This window comes from Gekko japonicus, unplaced genomic scaffold (genome assembly GCF_001447785.1).
Source record: "Gekko japonicus isolate JY-2015 unplaced genomic scaffold, Gekko_japonicus_V1.1 scaffold563, whole genome shotgun sequence".
Taxonomy (NCBI): Eukaryota; Metazoa; Chordata; class Lepidosauria; order Squamata; family Gekkonidae; genus Gekko; species Gekko japonicus.
The window spans coordinates 470907-489304 of NW_015166439.1; the positions used below are offsets into that span (position 1 = coordinate 470907).

General features: G+C 45.6%; 1 protein-coding gene across 1 annotated transcript; it reads left to right on the forward strand.

Moving 5' to 3' along the window:
• Positions 1 to 266: 266 nt before the first annotated feature.
• On the forward strand, positions 267 to 10382 carry LOC107111040 (acylphosphatase-2-like). The gene is made up of 4 exons (XM_015411937.1): positions 267 to 408; positions 4846 to 4862; positions 6127 to 6236; positions 9274 to 10382. Exons 1-4 carry the CDS (start codon positions 354 to 356, stop codon positions 9386 to 9388), a joined length of 297 nt encoding a protein of 98 aa, XP_015267423.1. The 5' UTR covers positions 267 to 353; the 3' UTR covers positions 9389 to 10382.
• The last annotated feature ends 8016 nt before the right edge of the window (positions 10383 to 18398 follow it).

The window sequence follows — 18398 nt, forward strand, 5'->3', positions numbered from 1 at the left end:
TAGGGGTGTTACCTTTAGGTACAGCAGCAGGGAAGAATGTTAACATGAGCTCAGGCTCGTTCCAATTATATCAGAAACTGATTTATGCTTAAATTCTTGGTCATCTGTCTCTCTCTCTTCCCACCTTACTGTGGGAACAGGCTTGAGGAGTGCATGTATACCTGGCTGAATGACAAAAGGCTCTGAAACTTTTTTTGCATTTCTTTCCAGGTGGGCCACGCTGCTTGCGTCCCTACAGCTGAATTTAGTAACACAGGCTGGCCAAACTGACTGCAGTGTGCAGATCAGATAGCATGCACACACCCACGTCTCTGTAGAAGCTCCTGCCAGCTACCGGTGGCCTGCAGTGGATCATGGCTTCTCCTAGGCTCTGGGCTGTTGACTATGAGGTTTATGGGGATGTCCAGGGTGAGTTCATCCAGTTTCTCCCTCTTGTCGTGCCATTGTTTTGCTGCTATCTATGGGATTTTTTTTACTATACGGAGGTGGCTTTTTAGTTCCCTTCGGGCTTATGCTGCAAATAGTCCTTGAAATAAGATGCCAGCAGCTCTCTTTTCAGACTGCAGAATCCTGCTTTCGTTATACTGCAGTGATGCTAGCTGGAGCTGCCACACAGCCAGAAAGGCTGTGTGCAAGGATAGCAAAGGAAATTAATAGAAGCGAATACACATGGGTCTGTGTGTGTGTGTGTGCGTGTGTGCGTGCGTGTGAAGGAGGCTAATTGAGAACATTAAGGTAATTTGATGTTGAGTCCACATATGGTAGAACAGATAGGGGAGCTTGTTTCTCCTTAGTGCTGAGATCTGGGCCATTTCGGGCTGGGAAGCTAAGCATCTTTGATTCAACCTCAATTTTTTTTTGGGGGGGGGGGGTAACCAAGCTGTTAAAATCCATTTTGTGACATGACCTGTGACATTCAGGAAGGAGCACAGCTTAAGCTATCATAGAAAGAAAAAGGTCCTTAAAAGGCAGTTTCCATGGCAAATAAAGAAAGCTGAGGCTCATGTGATACTTCCATATCCTTTTGTGGCTTGCCTGCCTTCTACAGCTAACATTCACATTCCCACATATAATAAGCTAAAAACTGGTAGTTATCTAGAGGCTTTCTGAACCCTTGGTTGAATTGCTGTAATGTCATGGAATGTTCATCATAATTCCAACTGCTTCAACTGAAGTTATTTGCAATAGAGTGGCCACGGTCACACGGGAGGTTTTGCCCCGCAAGAGGGACGGATCGGGGGCGCATCAAATGGGCGCAATCACACCGCAACATCTGGGAAGCAGAGTGCACCCGTCCCCGATCCGTCCTTTCCGGGAGAAAACGTGCATTAAAAAAACCCCTAGAAAAGAGTACTACCTACCTGAAGCTCCGCAGCAAGGGCGGCCGTGGGATCGCTGGCACGCCTGTCTTCCGCAGCATTCGAGGCTCCTGGCCAAACTGCGCATGCGTGCACATGCGCAGCCGGCTGCCTCGCTCTCAGTCCCGTGGCTTCCCCCCGGCATCTGATTGTGCCGGGGAGCAACGCAGCAGCTCGGGGATCTGTCTGATCCCACCTCCGCGCGTCTATTTTGCTGTGGCTCTGAAAAGCTGCGCTTTGGTCGTGCTTTCCCCTGTGTGACCGGGGCCAGTGTTAACCAAGCATGCAGCCACCATGAAGGAAGTTGGACGGAAAAACTTTGGATGGGATGGAGCCCTGCAACAGGAGGTACTGTCTGCTGCTGGCCAAGAGGGAGTGGGTCAGTGGACAGACAAAGGGGCTTTAGAGGCTGGTGAGTCAGGAAGCCAAGGGGGCAGTAAGGCCACAGTTCAGGAACAAAGTTTCACGCCAGTACATACTAAGTACCCTGTTAAAATCCCATAAATGGATGACAAAACCTCAATTGGTTGGCTTGGGTGGTGCAGCAATAAGAGGATGCATAGTGGGGAAGGTTGGGTTGATTAAACAAAGTTGCCATGTTGTACTGATCAGCTAGCAACAAAGGCTGCAACATCTGAACTCCTACAAATTATAACTCAAATTTATATCCTGCCCTACCCACAGTTAGAAATAGAGTGCCTCCTGGCTAGCTGAATGTATAAGGAATTTAAAACCTCGAAGCTGTATAGCAGTAATCCACAACATGGCACCTGCTGATATATTTCCTGTTATCCACTTAGATCTTATTGGAGATAAAATCCAGAGTGTCTTGAACGGAACAGAAAAAACCAGGGAGCTTTGGGTTACTCACCCACAGACTGATTAGCAAAAAGCTAATGTCATCCTGGGTAGATGCATCACAGCTATGCCCCCTTGACTTGGCCACAAATACAGACTTTCACAGAATCATAGACTCACAGAGCTGGAAGGGGCGATACAGGCCATCTAGTCCAAACCCTTGCTCAATGCAGGATCAGCCTAGAGCATCCCTGACAAGTGTTTGTCCAGCCACTGCTGAAAGACTGCCAGTGAGGGGGAGCTTACCACTTCCCTAGGCAGCTTTCTTAAGTGTCTGGGCTTGGAAAACCAGTAGCAATTTGGAGGGCAAAGTCTTCCTCTTTTTTGGAAACTTAAACAGCATCTCTGCCCCAAAGCAAAGAGCCAGTCCCATCTTTCTTCTGCTTTATCAGCACATGGGGTGCTTCAGATGTGTCACATTTGCATCCTCAGGGTATCTGCATTCGGCAACAGCTGCCTCTGTTTTAGAAGTATGCTTGGCTTGAAACCTCCCAACATTTTGTAGAGCCTTCCAACGTTTTCTGATCGGCCCTGTACCATGGCAGCCATTTTTTGGTCACACCCACTACACTACGAACTCTGAAGCTCCCTAACACTTATTATGGATGGGGACCCTTGTTATGTAGAACTGAATTTTGACCAGTCAAATAAATGTTAGTGAACTGACTGGTTGAGTACCAGGCTAATAACAATAATGAATTTTAAACATTAATTCATTATATCGGTAACAAAAATCTTGACATTTTATGTTAATTACAGAAACTAGTGTAAGACTGCAGAGTCCAGCTGCTCCCAGAAACATCATTCAGCTCCATGCCAAATCACATGAAAACGCCTTTTCTTCAGAACAAATGGTCAGGATAGTAACATTCTAGCTAGCTATTAACCTTAGAGTTGTGAGACAGTGGTGTCGGTGTATGTGTGTCATAGCAGTTCCCATTCTGAAATCCCTGCAGTCACAACACAGTGCCAGAATCTGAACCCGTGTGGCTTGATTCGGAAGGGATAAGGCCAATATTGAAAGTAATAAGCTGTGGCTGGGAAGCCTGACTCTTACAAGATTGGGGAGCATGGGTCCTTTACTTCTCCCATTGTTATTAGATGAGTCCATGATGTAATAAAAAGGTTTGAACAGTTAGAATGCTGATGAACATTTCGTGACATAAGAACTCAGCCAGTGGCTAGGAAGGCCTGCAACACCAGCTCTTAGCCCATTGTGTAGAAGAGTGTGAATGTTAGTCCTAGCTCTGATGTGTACTTCAGAGGGCAAGTAGAACCCCTTGAATTCCTAGGATTCCATTTACATTCTTGACTTTATGGAATACTAGGAAAAAGGCCCGTTGTGGAAATAAATACAACGGCCTCTAGAAAGAGGCTCTGGGCGGGTGTCCCGGCCTTGGACACTCAGTGTCAATTTGCTGTGGCGACCTCAGCAGGGTATAATGACACTGAGTCCACCATTTTCTCCAGAGGAACTGATCTCTGCTACCTAAAGAACAGTTGTAATTTTGAGTGATCTCCAGCCCTCACCTGGATATTGGCAACGATGGTTCCCCAGAAGGTAATAGTTGGTTTGGAGGGTGGAGTCTATGGCTTTGTACCTGTCCGAGGTCCCACGCCTCCTGAAACCTCACCCTCTCCAGGCTCCATTCTTCACATCTCTAGGAATTTCCCACCTGGAGTTTGCAACCCTATCTTCTTCCCAGCCAATCATCAACCTACCTTTATTTCCCCCTCATTCTTCAGCTTTCCACCCCCCACACACCTGCAGCCTCTCCCGTGCTCTGAAGCCCTGACTGCTACGTCACATTGGCTGTCATACGGGGGCCACCTCAGCAGCATATAAGGATACAGAGCCCACCATTTTCTCCAGGGGAACTGATCTCTGCCATCTGGAAAGCAGTTGTAATTCTGAGTGATCTCCAGCCCTCACCTGGAGATTGGACACATTTTACTTCAGAACAGCAAAACTGTTTAGAATGTTAGAGGCAAAAGCCAATCAAGTCGCATATGCAAACGACCTCTGTGTTCCAAGGCAGAGGCCAATGAGGCTGCATATGCAAATAACCTCTGTGTTCTGACTGGCTATGGGGGGGAGAGGATTAGCAAAATGTTTAGAATGTTGGAGGCAGGACTCAGGCAAAGCAGCAATAACAGATCAGAGAGCGAACTGATTTTGGAGCGTGTGGAATGTTCTAGAGAAGTGCCACCACCATTCGGCTTTTATTTATAAGGGAGATTTGACCACAGTCATATGACAGGCAGGCAGTTGGTAATATTTAACCGGCCAATTGACCAATATCCCAGCTCTGGAGCTGTGTGTAGTAGTATTGTTGGATCATCTTAATTTGTGCCAGTTGCCTTCATAACGGGTACCATATGTAATCTAGCTTATCAGGGATTTCATATTCCTTGTTCATAAGATCTGAATTATCAGTTTTATACTCAGAAGCTGATCATACTCTTTGGACAGGTATTAGGGAGTTCCCCTTCTGGCAAATTTGAGTTCTGTGGCTCAGAAGGCTCCAGATGCTGCTTTATGATACCATTAAACCATTGTGGTCACTAATGTTTGTTACTAACGTATTAATGTGATCACTGACAGACTTGTCTCTCTTTCTTCTCCTAGGTGTCTTCTTTAGAAAGGTAAGGCATAACCCACAGTGGGATGTGGAGAGGCAATCCACAGCACAGTCAAATGTGATGCTTTCTAAATCAAGGTTCAGGGGCCAGAGGCAGGCAAGTTTTTAACTGAACACTACACTACTGTAGAACAAATTTAGAGTCCAATGGCACCTTTAAGACCAACAAAGGTTTATTCAAGGTATGAGCTTTCATGTGCATGCACACTTTATCAAATACATTAGAAATAAATTATAAATAAATGATAAAGTGTGCATGCACACAAAAGCTCATACCTTGAATAAACCTTTGTTGGTCTTAAAGGCGCCATTGGACTCTAAATTTGTTCTACTGCTTCTGACCAACATGGCTGACCAACTGAATCTAACTACATTGCTGTAATAGTAATGTACTATCGATAGGAAAAGCATTCATCTTCACAATTACACTTTTCAGGCCAACCACTTGCACCTGTAGCCCACCTGGATGCAGGCCCAAGCCTAGCAAGTGGGTTGGGCCACTGAGATTATGGATATCCAAATAAGATGCCCATAGCAGCAGACAGGAGGACAGTATGCAGAAGCAGAGTGAAGCATGGACTTCTGAAAATAACAAGGAAGCCCCACCTTATCAGTAGCAAACCACAGGTAGAATAATACCCTATTCTCTGACTGGATGAGTTTGTATTGGCTGCCTGCCAATTAGAAGGCTGGGAGCCCATTAGAAATCCTTGTAGAAAGAAAGAAAAAATAGTATCTTGTGACATCATAAAGACTAATTAATTTATTGTAGCATAAGCATTGTTGGGCCAGACACCATTTTGTTGGATTCTCAGAGTCTTCTTATTAGAAAAGTAAAAGAGATTTAATTGTTTTTAGGGCTCCTTAGTTTTGTCATGAGCTTTGAAAGACTAGGGTTTAATTTCAACTAGATTGTTGGCGGGGCTATTATCACAACACGTGCTGTGCCGTTGAAGTCCAGTCCTTAAGAGATTATAGCAAAGCGCCTGTCATAAATCCAGACAATCATTGTGAAGTTGTGTTTCCCTCTTTTCCATCAACCCCCCCTAAGAACAAAAACATAGGCATGTCTGAAGGAAAATCACAAATCATATACTACATGCAGCACATCTAAAGCAGCTAGCATAACCTCAGAGCACAATTTTTCAATGGAGGCAGTTCTAATGTTCAGTGATGAGTCATCAAGTGAAGAGATGTGCATTTGTGAATCAACCTTCAAATTCCATTCAAGTTTCTTTGACTTGTGTCTTTGTGGCTTTTTTCACTAGTACACCGAAGAACAGGGAAGGAAATTGGGGGTGGTCGGCTGGGTGAAGAACACGGCTCATGGGACTGTGACTGGACAAGTACAGGGTCCAAAGGAGAAAGTAGAGATCATGTAAGTCTGTGATTCAGCTGGCAGGGGTGGAGTTGCATCTTGGGAGAAAAAGCTGGAAGATGGTAGGTAAGGTGGAAGCATTTGCATTAGTTACCTCTAGAAGAGAATGAGGAAGGATGCATGTTTCTCCATGCATTTATGTGCAGATTCACAAAACTTTTCCAAATACAAGTAGTAAGAGGTTTCAGAAGTTAGTGGCAGGTCTTGGAATTCAAGTCTCCCGTAACATCTAGCAGAAGTCCAACAGAACTGCAGTTGGAATTGTTCTTTTCTATACTTGCTGGCTGGCAAATGATCAGTGTGCCTCTGGCAATGAGCAGAGCACCCTTCTGGTTTCAAAGCACTCTAGAGCAAGGCCTAAGCATCAGGGCAGAATGGAGAAGGGGGACACTTTACTGGTGCTTAGGGGGCTTGGCTTGGACTGTGAAAATATTTTAACAATATGATCTTTTGATGACATTTTGGAAATAAAATATAAATGTTTCTTTCATTATTTGTAAGATGGTTATTTGAGGGGGACCATGGGCATGCAGGTGTTCATGTTAAAAATTTGTACCAGGCCAAAACAAATTATGCTGGGGCCCTGCTCTTGAGTCCCATCGTGTACAGTACTACTGATGATATTGTTTAACAGCTGTTGAGGAGCAGTATAGTACACTGTGCTGTACAGAATATAGAAGTTACATGTTCTCCTCCCCAGACCAGACCCTCTCATTAACAATCTTTTTATTGAAAATCAAGCACCCAAATGGGTGGGCCATTTCAGGTTTGTTAGGGCAGCAAAGAGATTTTAGCAGCAGGACAAAATCCCCAGCAAATGTCGTTTCTTTGATATATTCAGTGTGGCAAATTAAGTTCAGTGTTGGTAAGTGTAAGATCGGAATGCAGATCGGAATGAAAAATCCCACCTTGAAGTATAAATTAATGGAGTCTAAACTTACTGAGACTGAGAGAGAAAAAGATTTTGGGATTGTAGCAGATAGCTCAACAAAAGTGTCAGCCCAGTGTGTTGCAGTGGCAAACTCTATGTTAGGGATTATTAGGAAAGGGATTGAAAATAAAACAGCTTGCCGGGGGACATGGTAGAGGTTTTAAAATTATGCATGGGGTGGATAGAGTTGACAAAGAGAAATTCTCTCTCTCTCAAAATACTAGAATTTAAGGACATCCAATGAAGCTGATGGGCAGTAGATTCAGAATGGATGAAAGGAGTACTTCTTTACACAGCAAGTGATTAAAATGTGGAATTCACTGCCAGAGGATGTAGTGATGGCCACAGGCATAGAGAAACTTTAAAAGGGGGTTAGAAGATTCATGATCTGTCAGTGGCTACTAGGCATGGAGACTAAAGGGAACTTCCACATTAAGAGGCAGTAAACCTCTGAATCCCTAAGCCAGGAGGCAACATCAGGGGAAGGCCTCAGCCTTTGTGCTGTGCTGTTGGCCCTCCAGAGGAACTGATTGGCCACTGTGTGAGGCAGGATGCTGAACTAGATGGTTCACTGGTCTGATCCAGCAGGGATCTTATGTATTTAGTTACCAGAGATATAAGTTCTCTTGAGGAGTAATCATCTGTTGTCTGAAAAACACACTTCTGTGTGACTCCTTCCCCTTTCCTTCCTCAATGGTGTCCCGATTTCCAACAGGAGGAATACTGGTAAAAGTAAGAAGAAGGGATGGTCTACTGGAATTATTCCTTTTACCTTTAATTGAAGGAAACCCTTTAATAACAATTTACATCGCCCCCTTCCTGCCCCATTTGAAATTTCAAAGTAGGACACTTCCCAAGACTCTGTTCCCATAGTGAATTGACACCCTGTAAATCTGGAACTTGAATCATCTTGCAATTAATTAGTTGGTCCAGGAGGAGATGAGGGAAATTGCTTTACGGATCCTTTGGCAGGAGCAATGGGCAGGGGTGGGGGACGGAGAAGGGAAGGGAAGGTGTGGTGCCAGGCCACCCCTGGGGGTGGAGAGACACAGGCTCTGTCACCTTCAGAAGGATGACAACCAGAGGCAGTTTCCATAGTGACAAGTCTTCCCCTATCACCTTGAAGAGAAGAGAGGGAGAGAAAACATGTGAGGAAGGGAGAGAGAACATGCGAGGAAACTGGGACAGTTTCCATAGCAACCTTCCTCTCCATCTCTTCTACCTTCATGTCTTTGAAGGGGGAGGGGAAAATTGGGGCCGCTTCCATAGCAACCAGTCTATTTCATCCTTTGCCTTCGTGTGCAAGAGATAACTAGAAATTAGATAATCCATAGCAACTAGTATTCCCCCAGTTTGTTCCATTCAGCCCTTCCCCTCGTTTTCAAGTCCTGGCAGGGAATAGAAAGCAAAGATGTACAACCATCAATCTAGCCTCCTAACTTCAATTTGAGGTGGTTTTCTTTTTTGCTTGAAGGGAGGAGGATCACAAGCAGGCTTTGGATCCGTAATTCATACCTACCCCATGTCAGGTTTCTGAAATAATTATCAGTTGGGCAGTTCTCTTGAGTCTGGGAAGTGTATGGAAAGTTGTTTTATGTTACAGAGGAAGTTTCATTCATTTTTAAAAATAAATATTCTAATAGTAATAATAAGAAAAAATCTGCCTGTGGAGCACCAGAGACTGCCACGATTATTTTCCATTCCAGGGCTTGGTGGTTGGAAACTACTCTTCTGTTGGAAACTTTTGGTCACTAATCACTAAAACAATTGATTCTACTAATAGTTTTCTGATTCTGATCCCCGTATTTATGCTTTACTTTCCTTTTTACTGCAGTGTCTGGCATGGCTTACTTGTTTGAGGTAGCTAGAGCCATTTACTCTAACAACATCTTTCTGCAGTGCAGATTTTTTTTCCCTGCACAATATGGTCTGGAATGCATAAAGTCAGAGGCTCTGTTCTAAAGCTACATCCATTAGACTTGTTGGCCTTCTGTTTCTATGAACACACATGTTCCTGGTATGAAGATGCAGATAGTAGAGGAGGGCCTGTAAGAAAGAGGAGTACAGCGTGGGTGTACTATTAACATGTACCTCTTCCTCTCCCAGGAAGAACTGGCTGCGCAGCGTAGGAAGCCCCATGTCACGTATTGATCAAGCTGTGTTCTCTGAAGAGAGAGAGATCTCCAGCCTGGAGTTCCAGTCTTTCACCACAAAGTACTAGAACCAGTTGGCTGGTTGGGCTGGGACGTCCATCCCTAGCTACATCGAGGGATTTTTCCCTCAGAAGAAAGCAGTGCTATACCATCCTCCCTTGTTGGACAGGCTCTGCTGCTGCTGTGGACATTATGAAATTGATCTCTAGGACCACTTTGGATCCCTCAAGCTTGTAGCTACTTGGGAAGTACCCATCATCCGTTTTGTGCCCAACAAGGAGTCGTGTGTGATGCCCAGTGCTCTCTTCACCTATGGACTGTTGCTGTGTGGCTGAGAGAATTCTAAAATGGGGTGGGGGGGGGTGCTGCCCAATGTCTTCCTCCCAGGAGAACTTTGCAGCCTCATCCCCTTCAACATGAGTTCATAAACACTGACTAGTCGTTAGCAATCTCCTTTGGACAGACATGATAATGAAAGGCTTGTAAATAACAGTTCTTCACCCTCATGTTGGAGGCAGGCTGCCTTTTCTCCCTTGCCTTAACTTCCACTTGGCAAAGATATTAGATTATTGATAAAATATACAAACCTCATTCTTTGCGGGGTTGGGCAGGGTGAAGTGAGGGGAGGACATGAGGAAGATAATTTTTTGTTGTGAGAAATATTCCCAATAGTCCAGAGATTGTAGAATAGGTTCTCTTCTAACCTTTATTTTGGACAAGTAGGTTCTGAGAGGGTCAACCCCATTTCCCCAAAATTCCTTGATTTAGGAGGATGAGGCATGCAAAGATGTAGTGTTTAGACAGGCCTTCTCCAGATGAAAAATTGTCAGCTTCAAAATTCTCATTAACTCTTTATATTATATCATATTTGAATAATTAATACACTTTTTGTTCCTCTCCTGAGCTATGGCTATAATGTGGAACCTGTAAGTATTTGTAAAAGAGTCATATTTCCTTTTTTTATTTCAGTAGTCCCATTTATATCCTTGTGATACAAAAGAGGGTTCCCTCTAGTGCACAACTTGCTGCGTGCACCCCTGCCAACACTAATAAAACATACCTTTGTCACTACACATTGCTTTTCTCTAAAATTGCTGGCTTGTGGTATATTCAAACAATGCAGCACCCACATTCATCACTAAAATGTAAAAGATTTCAAGATGGTACATTCTGTGTATGTATGTCAAATAGCTATATGCAAGTAATGGTAAGTGATGGCGCTTGAAATGAAGGAAGCAATTGGGCAAGAAGCTATACCCACAACATTTGTATTAGGAGGAAAACCCATTCTGTTGAAGTGCTTCTCAGTCCTGATGGTTGCTTGTACTGTATTTTCTTTGATGCTAGGTCTGAGTACACAGGAGGGAAATGATACATCCAGAATTGCTACCAAAAAAAGTCTGGAGTCAATTAGTAGGAACCTGGGCACAGTGATGTTCCTTTATCTTACTCTAACATGTCTGTTATTGTATTGACATGTACATGTATTGAGAGTCCCTTGGACTGCAAGAAGATCAAATCAGTCAATCCTAAAAGAAATCAACCCTGACTGTTCCCTGGAAGGCCAGATAATGAAACTGAAGCTCAAATTCTTTGGCCACCAAATGAGAAGGGAGCACTCACTGGAGAAGACCCTGATGCTGGGAAAGATTGAAGGTCAAAAAAGACGGGGACGGCAAATGATGAGATGGTTAGACAGTGTCATAGATGCAACGAACATGAAGTTGAGCAAACTTCAGAGGACGGTGGAAGACAGGAAGGCCTGGCAGGATCTGGTCCATGGGGTTGCGAAGAGTTGGACTCGACTGTGCGACTGAACAACAACAACAAAACATGTCTGTAGTAGAATCTTATGGCTTTAGTTTAGGGCAGTGGTCCCCAACATGGTGCCTGTGGGTGCTATGGCCCCCGGTGACACCTTTCCTGGTGTCCACCAGGGTTTTTTATGACGTGTGCAGTTCCAGGTGGGGCTTTTGCTTCTAATTGGCTATTGGAGATTTGATGGGTTGTACAAATGTTCACGAACATTGATTTGGCAGCAGCTGCCACCACAGCACAAGGATCTTCACTGTGTGAGTGATGGTAAGCCGTGGCAGCCATGTTATGTCTGGCTCTGCCTCCTTTGGCAGCCATTTTGTAGCAGCCATTTTGTGGCTGTGCCCACTCTACCATGTCATAATTCCAGAAGTGCCCGCAGGTTCAAAAAAGGGCCTTCTTTATTAAACCTGAAATATCTGGGAGATCATTTTAGACTTTCGCTTGCAGAGGAAAGCTTCGAAGCTGTCCAGGCAGTGGTGAAAGGCAAATGAAAATTAATACCAAACCTCTGTTTAGGAATAAATATAGATTCTTCAAACGTTCTTTGAAATACGGACATGGAGTGTGGGTGTAGCAGGTCAGGGCTGGTATTTTTGAAGCAACTCTCAGTTATATGGGTGTGGTGCATATTAAATTGATGCAAGATGTTTCCATCAAAGACCCGTAGTTGGTGACAGGGTGATTGCATAGCATCATTGTCCATGTGGAACAGGGCACTGCCTAACCCTAGGGGTTATTTAAATTGAATGATGTCTTCAGTTTGTTGCTTGGGTTACTTTCTCATGGAGCAGACAGCCCTGGGATTTTTCATGGGGCAAATAGCTGGTTTGTATCCATTTTGAACAGCAGAATACCTCGAGTTTTTTGCTATTGGTAGATTGGTCCAGCAGAAATGAAAAAAAATGATATATATTATATGGAAACATCATAAGATGGAGAAAGGGCAAGAGCGGAGGTTCAGCTATTCCAAGCCCCTGCTCTAAGACAGAACCTTCACACCTCATGAGTCCATGAAGAATACTTAACACTGGGTTAAATGTAATATGGCATTCTGTCTTCCAATAATGGTAACTGGATGCTCCAATAATGTTCATGAATGGGACATTAAGGTGATATTAATTCTTTGTTGTTAGCCCCCAGCAGCTGATAATTAAGGAGCATCTCATTTTAACAGAGCAAGAGTCCAGGAGCACCTTAAAGACTAACAAAATTAAGGCGCTACTGGACTCTTGCTCTTTTCTACTGCAACAGACTAACACGCCTACCCATCTTGATCTGTCATTTTAACAGAGTGCGCTATAATGAACATGTTCTCAACTGACCTCAGTAAATTCCACAGAGATCGTTTTCACAAATGAACACTAAAAAGCAAATTTGTTATTTTCTCATGGTATTTGGGGCAACTGTGTCTATTGTTATGGCGGAACAAAATTTCGAAGAAGAGACTTAAAATATGCATTTTAAGCAATGTAAGTTTTGCTGGTCCATGGGGTCGCGAAGAGTCGGACTCGACCGTGCGACTGAACAACAACGACAACAAAGTTTTGCATTTGCACTAGAGACTGATTTAAGCCCAAAGTATCACCTTTTTACAGACCATTTCTGCTATGGACTGTCACAACATCCATTGGCAGGATATTCTGACAATCAGTTAAGTATTGTATGAAGACAGATTTCTCCCCCCACTTTTTTCTCTCTGTAACCTGTGACTGCTTTTCCATTCCAGAGACTGATGCTAAGTTTTGTAACCTACTTTTTATTGGACTCAGGTATCTGTTGAGGATTTAACAAGCTGTGGAAGAAGAGCTCTTGAAAATGGAGAGCTTCCATACTGTTATGTCCTTCACAGTTTGTTCTTTTCCTTTAAAAGGGGGGCAGGAGAGCCATCTTTTCAGTGACTTGCTCCCTAAAACAAGAATGGGATACTGCCCTGATCCTTTGGGCTGCAGGGTGAAGGCAAAGGATGTGGTGGACTGCAGGATCAAGACTTTAAAAAGAAACCTCCATATTCAGAGGCAGTAAACCTCTGAATACCTGTACAAGGAGGAAGGCCTTGGCCTCTACGCTCTGTTTGTTGGCTTTCCAGGGTAACTGGTTGACTACCCTGTGAAAAATGATGCTGGATTAGATGGACCACTGATCTGCTCCAGCAAAGCACATCTTATGGACTTAAGGGATGCACCAGAAATGTTATATCTGTAATAAGAGACACCTGTTTCTTTTGCTGAAGTAAGGAATACCGTTAGTCATTCTGATATGGCAATACGGCGTCAGCTCCTCCACATCTCTTTGATATCCATCTCGTCTGCCAGGGTTTCTTTTTATTACACACTGTCCTCTTTGATTTCATTTGAGGTACCTATCAGCAGCACCCCAGTTCTGTACCTAACTGGGTTATGACAAGAGAATCCCCACTCCTGTGTTTAGGGTTCTTTCTTTTAATCACCCTGTAGTTTCTATGATGCCACATTCAGAAAGCCATCTATATGATTGCCTTTACTAACTGGACCCCCTTTATGAAGGAATTGGGGGGAGGTATTCTGCGTCTTGGGATCCTGCCACTCTTCCCTCTTTGGAGAGAGAGCAGGATCGGTGCCAGCCCCTTGTTGCCTGTTCGGTACCACCATCCTCGCCCCCACTAGCGGAGGCCGCGTGTGGGCCTGGCTCCTCCAGTGGCTGTGTGTGAATGGCGGGGAAGGCGCCCAATGGCTGATCTGGCCTCGTGGCTGGGAGGCGGGGGCTTGTTGGCAAGCCGAACTGGGGCTGGGCAGCCCCATTCCGCAGCCGGGGCTTGTGGTGCTCCTCTATCGAAGGGCGGAGGAGCAGGAGGAGGAGGGAGAGGCTGCCCACTGCTCGGACGCCTGGGTTTGTCCGGGCGCCACCTGTGATGCGGACGCTAGAGCAGCGGGCGGGGAACAGCGATGCGCGCACCGGGCGCGCGTTGAGCAGAGGGAGACGCCGGGCGCCCGCAGGGGGTGGAGGAAGAGGTCGGTGAGCTCCGCGGAATGGGGGGGGGGGTGTTTATTGTCTCTGCATCTCGGGTTGGGCGGTGGGATCCCGGCTGCTTCCCCCAGATCCTGCTGCAGGGAGGATCGCGCGGGCAGCTCTTCAATGCGGCACCTGGCGACGGGGGCCCAGTTTCCACCGACGGCTTGGACGGCGCATGCTTTCCCCCTCGTTCCTCTTCCCTTGGGACCTGTCTGTGGCGGCGCCGGGGACTCTTTGGGGCCAGCGATGTGCGAAGGTTGGCGGCTCGATGGGCTGCGGGAGGAGGGAGAGGATGCTGGAGGAGGCGCAGCGTGGGCTGAACAGCTCCGTTTGTGCGCTCTCTCTTTCCCCCCCGTGCGTTGCCATCGGAGCGAGGAGGGTGTGCGCGCCCTCAGATAGAGACCCGGCCCGAGACAAGCCGCTCTCCTCGGGCGCTCCCTGCCTGCGGCTCTCCGTGCCAGATGGCCCCTATTAAAACAAAAAGGACTGTCCCTCCTTTCGGAGTCCTCTCCCCCCCCCTCGCGGCAGCCTCCGCCGCATGTAGTAGGCCCTGCAGTGGTCCTGATTTGTTGGTTTAAATAAGGCGTGAAAGGGTATTCTTGCTCCAAACTGTGCTTAATTTCACCGAGAGGTGCTGAGGCTCTACAGCCCCATAACCCGGCCTCCTGATTTGTGGGAGCATATTGTAGTTAAGCCCCCAGTGCCCGGGGAAAGAGGCAAGGGAATCTGCAAGCACACAGATAACCCTGTTTTGTTTTTAATCATAGTTTTCTCTTTCAAGGCTGAAGCATGGCATTCAGAGGAGGTGTGGGGGAGGGGTACATGCCCTGGATTAAGTTAAGCCCTGGCTGCTAGCCCCTTGAGTGTGTAGGGGATGGGTGGTCTGTTCATCTCCCCTCTCAAGCCTGGCCTGTGCCAGCCACCTCTCCTTCCCTATTCTCGATTCCAGCATGGAGCATATATACAAATTTGCCTTGCACTGCCTGAGTTAGGCTGTTGGGCTGTCTGGCTCAGTATCATCTAATCTGACTGGCAGAGGCTCTTCAAGGTCTCAGACAGACAAAGATCTTTCTGAACACCTGCTGCCTTTGATCCTTTAACTGGAGGTGCAAGAAACTGAACGGAAGTCAGGACCTTGTGCTTGGAAAGCGTGTGATCCTTGGTTGAGTCATGTCCCCTTTTCATCTGGGTTCCTTCTTGTGTTGAATGCACACGCTCGTACATGTGTGTCTTTGTGTGTGTGTGTGTAAACAAAATAGTAATTTGCTTTTGTAAAAGAATTTTCCCTGTTTCAAAGCAGCAGTTGAGGCGATGGATTATTCCAAACTACAATGACTGCAATTCAGGAAGATCAAAGAGAACCTTGCTCTTGTTTAGAAAGGTGTAAGAAGCTTCCTCCATTCCGTAGCCCACGTGGGTGGGGATTATTGTGTGTTTAGATCTAAGGAAAAGACCAGGTCGGTATTTGATTTAGAATGGAAGCTATTGTTCTGCCAGTATAGGATGTGAAGGGTGAGCCTAGTACTGTTGATTTTGCGCATTACAAAATCCACATGGTAAATGTGTGAAGCATCAATAAATGCGTGCCTGGGAGTTCCATCCGTTTCCAGTTCCATGGGGGCCCAATTTGGAGCATGACTGCCGTACATTGGGACAAGGAGCTTAGCGCCCCAGCCCCCACGCATACCCCATTTCTCCAACCTGAAATGGCCACGGAGTTTGGCCCATTGGGAAACATATGTATACTTGTAGACACACATTTGTTTCCCCAACAGGACAAATAGCAGCTTCCAGAGCCTTTTCAGCTTGGGGAGATGGCAGGAAGTGGGAGGTTTAAAATCATTCTCCCCCAAGTGTTATAGTCTCAATCAGAACTGGGGGCCCATGCGCCTGGGAATTAAGCCTCAGCACAGAATTCTGGGTGGTGTCAGCTGCAGGGACTTTTGTGACATGTAAACTGGCTCCAGGATGCTTTGGTGCCTGAAACAGGAACCCCCTCCTCCCGTTTGCCAACAAGGAGCAGCATTCAATTGGGGAAGATCTCCTGTATGAATAGAAGGTGCAGGGCGCTGAGACAAAGCCCATCTAGGTCCGGCCAGTGCCTGGATGGGAGACCTCCTGGGAATCCCATGTGAGCTGCCTTGCCTTCCGTGAAGACGGATAGGCCGGGAATCAATGGAATAAATAATAAATAGCAGTGAGCTGAGCAGAAGCACTAAAGCCTCTCACTGAGGCTTTGGCAAGAGAACATTCTGGGGGGGGGGGAGTTGTATGCCGCAGGTCAAATCAGCCTCCCTCTTGTCTCCCTTTTTAGTGGCACCTAAAATATGTTCCCTGAGGCAGTCTCATCTCACTTCATAATTAGGCCACCTCTGCGATCATTTTCAATGTTCTTATCAATCTTGTTTCCTTTCTTCGGAGAGTTTCTCCCCCTGGCCTAAATATATTAGACTGTTTTCTTGGTGCATGGTTGAGATTTTTCAGAATATATTGCTTCCCCCTTCTCTTTTTGAAGGGAACCCCCTCCCCTTGCAGATTCATGTTCAGATATATTAGAACCACCCCTCCCCCCCGTACTGTAGCAATTTTGCAAGATGTCACTTTGAAAGGACAACCGCTTTCCTAAATTTTCGGGAAAGTGGGTGCACCAGTTTATGGATCCTCTCTCGAAATTCCAGGTATGTAGAACTCAGTCTTTCCTTGTGAATTATGATGAAAACCCTTTGAAGAACAAAAAGTAGGTATTGGCTTTGGGATTTATCCATTTCCCACCTGAATGCAAGCTTCAAATGTTCAAGTTTTGTCTCCCTAACTTGGTTGGAAGGTGATGAGAATTAAAAAAGTCATTGTATAAAAGCAAGAAGCATATCGGGCAACCTCCTCCTTAAGGGGCCTCTCTTAGGGCTGTCCATAGTGAGATCACGGGCCTTTGCCGTGGTGGGTTGAGTCCTTTGGAATGGCCTGCCAGGAGAGGTGAAGAGGTCACTTCTCCCTTGCCTCAATTTAGGAAGGCATGTAAGGTGAGAGAGCATCTGTTGGAGGGCAAACTTTTCCAGCAGATCTGGATGCAAGTTTTTTGATCCTGTGCAACTCATGGGCATGTTAAGCCTGATTGTTTTTAAATTGGCAAATTGTGTGTTTTAATTTGTTTCAATGTGTGCCTTTGCAACTTGGTTGGCTCTGTCGTTCATCACCTTGAGTTCAAGAAGGTAAGGAGGAATAGAAATGTTTGACATAAATACCTTTGAGACTGTGAACCATTCTCATTCAACGATGTTATAAATTAACGATGTTCTCTGTGTACTTATTCCTTTTCATTGCCATCCTAAGCAGAGTTAAATCTTTCTAAACCCATTGGGGACTTAAAAGGATGTAGCTCTGCTTAGGATGACAAGGTTTGAATCTTATGTAGGGCATGTTCCAACAGAAATTCAGTGCTAAGATTTAGGATGCTTAGACTTGAGCTCAATGGGGCTTACTCTGTAATCAGGGCCGGCCCCAGCTTATTTTGCACCCTAGACGAGGATCCCTTCTGGCGCCCCCCCCCCCATGCACCCACCAATTTTCAAAAATAAATGCATTTTAGGAAGAATGAAAAACACAAATAATCAAGAAACTCCCAGAGTACAGGGCCGGGTGCAGCTTGGCGCCCCTAAGGGCCAGCCCACTCTAGGCGATCGCCTAGTGAGTGAGCCGGCCCTGTCTGTAATATCTTATTTCTGAGAACAAAGTCTGAGTCCAGTAGCACCTTTAAGACCAACAAAATTTTACTCAAGGTATAAGCTTTTGTGTGCATGCACACTTCGTCTTATACCTTGAATAAAACTTTGTTGGTCTTGAAGGTGCCAGTGGGCTCAAACTTTGTTCTGCTGCTTTAGACCAACACAGCTACCCATCTGACTCTTATTTCTGACAAATCACAGATAGGACTGGTCTGCAGAGCTTCAATCTAAATGTACTGTACACTTCACTTATTTCTGAATAAACATGCTTAGAATTGTTTTGCACAAGTTCCACTTATTTTTCTACCACTGGGCTCAGTAGGACATAAAAGTGCTTAACTTTGTTGGGACCTTAGTCATGGGAATCAGTGCATGAAATAGGTAGGGATGACAAATTGTGACTTGCCCAAAAGCCATCCTGCAGGATTTGAAATGGTACCTCCCACCTGCAATTGTAGCCACTGTTCCTACCAGACTAGACTAACTAGGGCATGAGGCCCTGGTCTGAATGGAGTTCTGACTCTCTGGAAGACTCTCTGCACCAAAGCCT

Bases quoted from the DNA above. Each gene is read 5' to 3' on its own strand.
- LOC107111040 (XM_015411937.1), top strand. From the start codon at position 354: ATGGCTTCTCCTAGGCTCTGGGCTGTTGACTATGAGGTTTATGGGGAT. The intron at 6,237-9,273 runs GTAAGTCTGTGA...TTCCTCTCCCAG, and splicing joins AAGGAGAAAGTAGAGATCAT to GAAGAACTGGCTGCGCAGCG.